The sequence below is a fragment of the Triticum dicoccoides genome, chromosome 2A, assembly GCF_002162155.2.
Source record: "Triticum dicoccoides isolate Atlit2015 ecotype Zavitan chromosome 2A, WEW_v2.0, whole genome shotgun sequence".
In the NCBI taxonomy this organism is placed as follows: domain Eukaryota; kingdom Viridiplantae; phylum Streptophyta; class Magnoliopsida; order Poales; family Poaceae; genus Triticum; species Triticum dicoccoides.
This window is the reverse complement of record NC_041382.1, coordinates 511,595,822-511,606,016: the sequence shown is the minus strand read 5'-3', so window position 1 is coordinate 511,606,016 and position 10,195 is coordinate 511,595,822. Positions and strand designations below refer to the sequence as shown.

At 45.4% G+C, this 10,195-nt stretch overlaps 1 protein-coding gene across 2 annotated transcripts; it reads right to left on the bottom strand.

Annotated features, from left to right (window-relative positions):
* Positions 1-6,471: 6,471 nt before the first annotated feature.
* LOC119355087 (glucan endo-1,3-beta-glucosidase 14-like) lies at positions 6,472-10,195 on the bottom strand. 2 transcript variants are annotated; one of them, XM_037621870.1, is made up of 4 exons: positions 9,925-10,195; positions 7,292-8,325; positions 6,932-7,092; positions 6,472-6,810 (listed from the first exon to the last, which is right to left on the bottom strand). In XM_037621870.1, exons 1-3 carry the CDS (start codon positions 10,004-10,006, stop codon positions 7,036-7,038), a joined length of 1,173 nt encoding a protein of 390 aa, XP_037477767.1. In that variant the 5' UTR covers positions 10,007-10,195; the 3' UTR covers positions 6,472-6,810; positions 6,932-7,035. The 2 variants fall into 2 exon arrangements, with proteins under 2 accessions (XP_037477767.1, XP_037477768.1); XM_037621871.1 differs by having other exon boundaries at positions 7,292-8,322.

The following is a 10,195-nucleotide window of genomic DNA, read 5'->3' as shown; positions in this document are numbered from 1 at the left end:
GCACACACAAGATGATGTCCAAACTTTTAGGTTACCTTGTCCCTTGTCTTACCAACATGAGGGTTTGTGACTCCTTGAACTAGTGCAAGATGTGGAAGTTGATTGCACTTGTTCTTGCCAAAATGATAAGAGTGAAGTATGTTGGCGGAGTCACCCTCAAGGACTCTCTAGTTCTTCTTCTTTTGGATCCACATCATCTTGATGGGAATCCTTGGAGTTGTAGTCGTACTTGATGAAGTGGAACTTGAAGTAGTCTTGGGAATCCACTTGACTAAGGTCTTATAAGCTTCTTCAAATGCGTCAATTTCCTCTTGAAGCTTGTCCTTGCCTTTTTGCTTGTAGTCTTGTGGTGGAAGATCATCTTGAGCTTGTGTCCCCTTGAAAGAAGTATCATACTTCTCTTGTTGAGGAACAAACTTTGTCTTGGGGTATTGATCTTCTTCCCACTCAACTCCATTGGCATTGAACTTTCGTTCAAAACCAACACCTTGATTCTTCCGGTGCATTCCTTGCTTGCGCACAATTTCCTCGAATTGCTTACTCCCGGCAAGGCTTTTGTACACTCCTTTCTCTATAATTCCCTTCAATAAGCTATTTTCTTGCTCAAGTGTAACTTGGCTAAGAGAATCATTAGTGGAATCAAGAGAACTACTAGAAGCAACAATATTGGATTTAGCATGATCATTGTTACTACTAGAGGAAGAATCTTTCTTGTTCTTGTTACTAGACTTGACTTGAGGCATGTAAGTGGATAAGAGTAAACGCTTGGCAATGTGAGAAGAACTTTTCTTGCGGAGATCATCATTGATTGCTTTTAAGAACTCATGCTCTTGCTCAAGATTGAGCTTTTCAAAGCGTAATTTCTCATGGGCTCTTAAAAGTTCTTGATGATCTTCGAAGATAGTTTCATGGGCTAACTTAAGAGTGTTTAGTTCTTTAGTTAGGGCCTCAACCTTCTCCTTATCATTGTCATTCATTTTATCTTGATTAGCATGTTTAATTGACGTTTCATCATAGTATTCATCACTAGAGTTGTCAACAAGCAAATCATCACCTAACAAGTCATCTTCATCACTATTGAAATCAACATACTCGGGGTGTGTTACCTTAGGACCTTTGGCCATGAAGCATCTTCCAATTCCTTCATTTGGTGAGTCAAATATGTCGTAGGAGTTGGTTGACACAAGTGCTAGACCGGCAACACCTTCATCTTGAGTATCTTCGGAGTCGGAGTGATAACTTCTCTTGGAGTGGCTGTCGGAGTCAGAGCCGGATACCCATTCACCAACATGAGCTTGATGTCTTCGTCTTGTGTAGCTCCTTGATGATTTTTCCTTTCTTTCCAAATCCTTGCTTCTCCGTGAGTATCTTCGTTCATAACGATCATCTCTACTCCTTCTCTCTCTTGGTGGTGATTCTTTGCTTCTTCTTTTTGGAGAATCTTCTCTTCTCTTGTAGGGAGCCGTACTCATTAGAATAGTGTCCGGGTCTTCCACAACTATAGCAGTTTCGCTCTCGACTAGAAGATCTTTTGTCATTGTAGGACCTTGACTTGAAGCTTCTATCTTTGCTTCTACTCTTGTAGAACTTGTTGAAGTTCTTCACCATTAAGCTCAATTCTTCATTGAAGTCTTGTTTCTCACTTGATGATGTAGGGGCTTCACAAGAGGCTTTATAGGCACCACTTGATTTATTGTGAAGTTCCTCTTTATCCTTAAGTGACATCTCATGAGCAACAATTCTTCCAATCACCTCCGTTGGCTTGAGATCTTTGTAATTGGGCATCATTTGGATCAATGTGCACACGGTATCATATTTTCCATCCAAGGCTCTTAGAATCTTTCTTGATGATGAATCTATCGGTCATCTCTTCACTTCCTAAGCCGGCAATCTCATTTGTGATGAGAGCAAGCCTAGAGTACATTTCAGCGACACCTTCACCATCCTTCATCCTGAACTTGTCAAGTTGGCTTTGAAGCACATCCAACTTGGATTCCTTGACGGAGTTGGTACCTTCGTGCATATCAATCAAAGTGTCCCAAATTTCCTTCGCATTCTCAAGACGGCTGATTTTGTTGAATTCTTCGGGGCACAATCCGTTGAAGAGAATATCACAAGCTTGAGCATTGTATTGCAACATCTTCAACTCATCCGCGGTAGCTTCACGGTTTGGTTCTCTCCCATCAAAGAAGTCACCTTGCAAACCAACACACACAATAGCCCAAACGGCGGGGTTATGTCCAAGAATATGCATTTTCATTTTATGCTTCCAACTAGCAAAATTAGTACCATCAAAGGAGGGACCTCTACGGTGATAATTTCCCTCGCTAGACGCCATACTCTCCTAGGTTGTGAAACCAAGGCTATGACCACCAAAAGCTATGGAGATCAAAGCAAATGGAGACCAATGCTCTGATACCACTTGTAGGATCGAAAGTATGTCTAGAGGGGGGTGATTAGACTACTTGACCAAATAAAAACTTAACCTTTTCCCAATTTTAGTTCTTGGCAGATTTTAGCTATTTTAGGACAAGTCAAGCAATCATCACACAATACAAGCAAGCATGCAAAGAGTATATTGGCAGCGGAAAGTAAACCATGCAACTTGCAAGAATGTAAAGGGAAGGGTTTGGAGAATTCAAACGCAATTGGAGACACGGATGTTTTTCCCGTGGTTTGGATAGGTGGTGCTATCCTACATCCACGTTGATGGAGACTTCAACCCACAAAGGGTAACGGTTGCGAGAGTCCACACAGGGCTCCACCCACAAAGGGTAACGGTTGCGCGAGTCCACACAGGGCTCCACCCACGAAGGGTCCACGAAGAAGCAACCACCCACAAAGGGTCCACGAAGAAGCAACCTTGTCTATCCCACCATGGCCATCGCCCACACAGGACTTGCCTCACTAGCGGTAGATCTTCACGAAGTAGGCGATCTCCTTGCCCTTACAAACTCCTTGGTTCAACTCCACAATCTTGTCGGAGGCTCCCAAGTGACACCTAGCCAATCTAGGAGACACCACTCTCCAAGAAGTAACAAATGGTGTGTAGGTAATGAACTCCTTGCTCTTGTGCTTCAAATGATAGTCTCCCCAACACGCAACTCTCTCTCATAGGATTTGGGTTTTGTGGAAAGAAGATTTGAGTGGAAAGCAACTTGGAGAGGCTAGAGATCAAGATTCATATGGTAGGAATGGAATATCTTGGTCTCAACACATGAGTAGGTGGTTCTCTCTCAGAACATATGAGTTGGAATGGTGTATGTGTTCTGATGGCTCTCTCTTCGAATGAAGAGGAGGTGGAGGGGTATATATAGCCTCCACACAAAATCCAACCGTTACACACAGTTTTCCAATCTCGGTGGGACCGAATCAACAAACTCGGTCGGACCGAAAATGTAAACCTAGTGACCGTTAGAGATTTTCGGTGGGACTGACATGCAACTCGGTAGGACCGATATGGTTAGGGTTTGGCCATAACGTAATCTCGGTGAGACCGATTACACAAACTCGGTGAGACCGAATTTGGTAATTAGCTAACCAGAGAGCTGGTCAGGCAAACTCGGTGGGACCGATTTGCTCTTTCGGTGAGACCAAAAAGTTACAAAGGGGAAACACTGAATTTACATTGCAATCTCGGTGGGACCGATTCGCTCTTTCGGTGAGACCGAAAAGTTACGAAAGGGAAACAGAGAGTTTGCAATCCCATCTCGGTGAGACCGAGATCCCTATCGGTAGAACCGAATTGCTAGGGTTTGGCAATGGCTTATGACAAGTGAAACTCGGTGGCGCCGGATAGGAAGAATCGGTAGGACCGAGTTTGGCTTAGGGTTTAGGTCATATGTGGATATGGGAAAGTAGTTGAGGGTTTTGGAGCATATCACTAAGCACATGAAGCAAGAGGCTCATTAAGCAACACCTCATACCTCCTTGATAGTATTGGCTTTTCCTAAAGACTCAATGTGATCTTGGATCACTAAAATATAAAATGAAGAGTCTTGAGCTTTTGAGCTTGAGCCAATCCTTTGTCCTTAGCATTTTGAGGGTTCCACTTTCACATCCATGCCATGCCAATCATTGAGCTTTCCTGAAATAATCATCTTGGAATAGCATTAGCTCAATGAGCTATATGTTGTTATGAATTACCAAAACCACCTAGGGATAGTTGCACTTTCACAAGGGAATTGAAGTTTTATTTTTGAATTAGAAACGAAATTCAGAAGATGTTCGAAAGAAAGCTGAAATAGAAAAGAAGAAAAGAGGGAAACCAAACCACCTTCCCTTTTGGGCCAAGAACCTGTAGCAACCTAGCCTAGCCCAAAGCTATCGTCTACCTCGTGGCTCCCCAAAACAACTCGTTGTTGAGAAGGATTAACCTAATGATTTGACCTAATTACACAAGGCCATCGTCTAGCTCGAGGCTCCTTAGAACAACTCGTTGTAGAGCAGAATTAACCTAATGATTTGACCTAATTAGTGTATTGCCCGAGAGCCTATAATAAAATTGAGGATGTGCACTGTCCGAGCTTAGGACATCTCATCTAGATTCCCAACTACTAGTCCATAGACAAAGTGAGAGGCATCGGTTTCCCCTAGAGCGGACAAGTGGGTGCAACGACTAGTTTCTGCGATATTTGCACAAATATTTAAACATTCAGAAGATCCAAAAATTTGAACATATCATACACATAAAGTCTCATAGATAGCTAGTAATTAGAAACTTGGTGGGCTCATCGTCGGCCGATTAGCTTGCCCGCTTCGTGGATGTGGAGGCTACTCTTCCCCTCCCGTTGAAGCTTCATTTTCTAGGGCTCAGGGTCGTCCAGTGAGCTTGTTGCCGGCCATGAGAAAGACATGTCGTGGGAAACGGGCACGGCGGCGGCCGGCGCTCTTTTAGACCAGGTTATAATAGCCGAGTCCATTATAATTTAGTTGAAATATGTCGAAAATGTAATGAATGTGCTTCGGTTTAGATGAACACTAGTAGAAACAGGGCCATTTGTCCTAGTTCGTGAGGGCTTTTAGTCCCGGTTCTGGAACCGGGACTAAAGGGTCGGTACTAAAGGCCCCCCCTCCTTTAGTCCCGGTTCTTACACGAACCTGGACTAAAGGCCCTCCATGTGGCTGCTGTCTGGAGCTCCACCTTTAGTCCCGGTTGGTAACACCAACCGAGACTAAAGAAAATTTTACGATTTTTTTTATTTTTTTTATTTCAAATTATGAATTATTTTATAATCTCTAATCACCCCTCATCGCTGCTCAATCTAACCTCTAATCTCTAATCACCCCTCATCATTCCAAACCATCTAACTTCTTGACCGGTCACTCATCCTCTCACTACTCCAGCCTGAGCACGCTTAACTTTCGGGTTCTATTCCCCCTCGTTTCCAAGTCCGCACTTGTTGTTTTCCTGACAATAGTAAGATGTCAATCCTATTAACCCTCAAAAGTTTAGCTTGAGCATGAAGTCACATGTTTCACTGTTTGAGTTTGAAACTATTATTCTAAAAAACAATAATTATTTAGTAACACTAATATTTCTTGAGTAAGTAGTTTGACCAGATTTGACCAAAATTTAAAAAAATGAATTAATTATTTAGTAACACTAATATTCTTGAATAATTATGTAGTAACACTAATACTTCTTGAATAAGTAGTTTGACCAGATTTAACCAAAATTCAAAAAGAAGAAATTTGAGCATAACTTTTTTTCCTTTTAGAATTTGAGGATTCTAAAAAATTGCAAATAGGTTGTAGGCTGTCAACATCGGATGCGGGTTTTCGTGCTGAACATTTTGATATATTATACGTTTTTCCGACATCGTATGCAAAAGTTATAGCCGTTTTACTTTTTTACAAAACATGTCCAAATTTAAGTTTTTTTATTTTCCTAACTAATAGATATAGTAATATAACTACACCTCGAAGGATTTTATTTTTTTAAGTTTTTATCATATTCTTTTGTTTTTTTCAAAACTGAAATAGCGATACACGGGAGGGGGGGCTAGAGTTTGAGAAATGGCCCTTTAGTCCCGGTTTGAGACACGAACCGGGACAAAAGGGCATCACACCCTTTAGTCCCGGTTCGTGTCTCAAACCGGGACTAAAGATTAGACCTTTAGCCGCTCGAACCGGGACTAATGCTCACATTAGTCCCGGTTCGTGTCTCAAACTGGGACTAAAGATTAGACATTTAGCCGCTCGAATCGGGACTAATGCTCACATTAGTCCCGGTTCGTAATGCAACCGGGACTAATGTGTATATGGCGCTGTGACCAAAGCCCTGTTTCCTACTAGTGAAAAATTATCCGGTTATATGTAAAAAATATCTAAGTTTGAATGAAAGTTGTCAAGTTTGTTTAAATTTACATCAAATGTGACCCCATATCAGTGTCCAGAGTCCGGACCACTGTCCACAGACGGATGTGATGTCCGATTTGAGGGTCGGTGATGCTCTTAAGAAGTATCACGAGAAGAACAGTACACGTGATAAATTGGCAGCCTTGTCCTGAATATTTTTGTCCTATGTACAAATACTATACAGCTTCATGTACAGAGAAGATATCTCCAGAATGAATCAAGAGGAATCCTATGAAATGATTGTTGTTTGTACAAATATTGGCCATCTATCATGCCCAAGCAGTTAGTTAAACTTCATTCTCAGTATGTATGTATGTATATATGTATGTATGTATGTATGTATGTATGTATGTATGTATGGAGTTAACAGCTACAGCTCCTGGCATGCTGCCGAAATGACAAGAGTGATTTGCCAGGGCTAGCTGTGCGTTTCTGATGGTCACGAGCATCCTGGAGAAACAAAGCACGTCGGTTAGTTTTTTCCAGCGAAATAGCACGTTGCTTGGGTGGAAGCAGTAAATGTTACCCACAAGCAATTCCCAAAAGCAGGTTTTTCAGCCATCTATCTCACCTTCTGATCTGCTAGTGAAATCCCTAGCAGCAAAAAGATCTTCGCTCAGGGTCAACATCTTCGCTCGCGTTACTGCGGTCTGCAGTGGTCAGCAGTATATACTCTCAGGATAAGACGAGGGCGACAAATGCCAAGGCGATGAGCGCCAACAAGTGAATCGCCTGCAAAAGACAGAGGCCATTTCCAGGCACGTCAGGCTGAGGTCTCACACAAAGTAGAAATGCCAAAGACGACAGTGCCGTCTCGTAAAAGAGCAAGGCACCAAATATTCTCGGACGACGTATGTATGATCCACATTCAGAAAGTTTGCAACGAACTTGCAGAATCTCACAAAGACGGATCCCGAAGGGCGGGCCTTACCGTCCGCGTGGCGTCCGATTCATCCATGGGCGGGAGGTAGCCGCGCAGGCCGACGTCGTAGACCGGCGTGCCGTCGGGGTAGAAGAGCCCGTAGTTCCGCTCGGAGGCCGGCCCCGGCTTGAGGTTCTCGTTGAAGAGCGCGAAGACGTAGACATCTATGGGCACCGCCGGCCGCAGCGGCGTCCCTTGCTTCGTCTCTATCCTCCGCAGCAGGTTCCCGATGTAGATCCCTGCGTACTGCGGCGTGGCGCCGGCCTCGTCGGGGTCGCCCCTGGACGGCCACCCGGTCTCGGAGATCTTCACGTCCACGTCGGTGTGGCCCAGCGCCTGGACCGCGGCGTACACCGAGTCCACCTGGGCGTACAGCATGTTGTCGTAGTTGAGCCCCGTGGTCGGGTCCGTCACGCCGGCGTTGGGCTGGAACAGCACGTACTCCAGCGGCACGCCGGCGGGGTCGTCCTTGTAGGCGAAGTAGGGGTAGCAGTTAATGAGGAACGGGGACCTCGCCGCCGACAGGAAGTCGAGGAGCGGCTGGATGTAGGGCACCACGTCCGGCCGGAACGCGCCGGCGGAGGGAGGGTAGGAGCTGCCCATGATGTCCAGGGAGTGCGCCGTGGTGACGTTCACCTGCCCCTGCAGGCCCAGCGCGCCCAGCGCCTGGTACACGGACCTCATCGCCGGCAGGAGGCTGTCCTTGAGGGCGGTGTCGTTGCCCTTGAACACCTCGTTCCCGACGGTGATGCAGGTGATGCGCGTGCTCGGGAGGTACGGCCGGACGTGCTGCTGGACCCACGCCCGCGCCGCCGCCGGGTCCGTCATCGCCGACACGTTCTCGTTGCCGATGCCGATCACGAACTCCACGCCCGTGTCCAGGAACGCGCTCAGCACGTTCTGGTCGGCGTCGTAGAGCTTCACCTTGCTCACCTGCATCGACCGGAGGAGCATGGACACGCGCGACGGCGAAGGGAGGTTGTCCGCGATCTGCCCGTAGTTGATGCCGATCGATAGGCCCCCGGCTGCCAGCGCCCCATCTGCTGCCATTGTACTAACAAGTCAGAAAACCACGATCTGCATGCATGCATGCATCAACATCAAGTTCACACAGACAGAAACTGCATTTCGCTCACAGGCAAAACGAGAAGATGACTAGTAACGGGAGATCTTGACGATGAGGTTCACTGTATTCATCATGACTAATTGGAGATCGTGATTAATAATTTGATTATGGTCGCTTGGAGCATATTAGTACGAAACATACATCAAGTTCGTCCAATTGGAGATACGTCCTCAAAGGTTCAAAATAAAATGAACAAAAATCTAAGCTACATCTATCTCCGCACACACGTTAGTACTTTCCTTCGTTCACTATTATATTATAAGATGCTTTAAATATTTTAATATGAACTACGGATGGACTGAAATGAATGAACAAACACATCAAAATGCGTCTACATATATCTGATTTAGAAAAAAAAAAGTTAGAACATCAGGGAGTACTTGTTTAATTGCACGAAACAGTGAAAGCTCGGGTCCACATATGAAAGAGCATGTGATTGGGGCATCCTACCAAGAATCAAGCCAATATAAAGACCACGTACGTTGTCAAACACCTTTCTAGAGTGTTACATTTTGTACCAGCCATCCAGTGGCCACAAGCCATCCAAAAGTACGCCAGGTTTAGCTCAAGAACTGTAATCAGCAAGCCACTTGGGCACCCTTTGGGCGATACTTTACGGGGAAAGTCATCGCAGCTCAGCACCAGATCGGATCCACGTCAATTCGGGAAGGAAAGCAAAGGGAAAATAATGCCAGAATGGCTTGGATTTGGTATTGGGATTTGGGAGATGCTCCCAAGTGGTACCTAGTGGGCAGCCTTCCTTACGCCATGGAGCACCTTGAGGGACCATGTGAGCTCCCCCGGATATTCGTTTAAAACGTACTACGTCCAGATAAGTGATAAGATAATCTCAGCAAGTACACCTAACAACCACTATCGATGGCTAGCTAGATCGTCATGTCATGCCCTTACTTAAGGGAAATCAGGCAGCCAGGATTAAATTTTAATTTCGGGGGCTTGGAACATCTAGATGTGCTCTAGTTATTGCACATCTAAATGAGTGAATCAAGCATAAAGAAAAAAAAATCACACGAATCTCAATGTAAGATCAATGACATATGACTTAGATGTGCAATACTTATGGCACATCTAGATGTGCTTTAGCAAAATTGATAAAATAAATGTATCAGATATCAGACAGAAACTGGGTACAGAGAAAACAGGAAATGATGTGGTGCAATAAGTTTGATAGATGACAATGGAATGCCAGAAAGCACAAGTAAACACCAGAGTGCAGCAACAGTGGCGTGCAAGGCATTTGCGAGGAGAATTAATAAAGGATCGTGTACTTTGAGTTTGAGCCCAAATCGAAACCAGTTAGCTCTACGGGGTCAACAACAGATCGATCACAAGGCCCTTTGGAGCATCATGCGATGATCATGTACCCGACTTAGACATCCAACTCTCTGTATGCCTCGCAAAACCCTCTCTAGTCCGTGCGAATATGCAACGGCGTTCCGCCGGTGTGCGAATATATATGGGAGGATGTATAGTCACAGAGCTGCACGGCGCTCACCTGTGGCCGTGAGAAGGACGGCGTAGACGAGGAGGAGGACGCGAGGCGGCGACCCTGTTCTTGACGGCTCCGCCACGGCCATGGCCGGAATACTCGAGGAGTGTGGACGCAGATAGCTTGAAGCTCCAATTCCAGCCAGGCACTGGGGAAATGCTAGCTTGACCTCTCGATGCTCACCCGCTCGCGTGCCTGTTTGTGTGGACGGAGTGTGTTTGTCGCTCGCTTCGCTGCGCTGCGTTTTGCTTGCGTTTTTGGGCTTGGGGTGGTGTTT

What these genes read in the sequence shown, in the direction of transcription:
- LOC119355087 (XM_037621870.1), bottom strand. Translation starts at nt 10,006, where the DNA reads ATGGCCGTGGCGGAGCCGTCAAGAACAGGGTCGCCGCCTCGCGTCCTC. An exon ending in CGTCCTTCTCACGGCCACAG is followed by an intron (nt 8,326 to 9,924) that starts GTGAGCGCCGTG and finishes GTACAATGGCAG; the next exon opens with CAGATGGGGCGCTGGCAGCC. An exon ending in AATCGGACGCCACGCGGACG is followed by an intron (nt 7,093 to 7,291) that starts GTAAGGCCCGCC and finishes TGTCTTTTGCAG; the next exon opens with GCGATTCACTTGTTGGCGCT.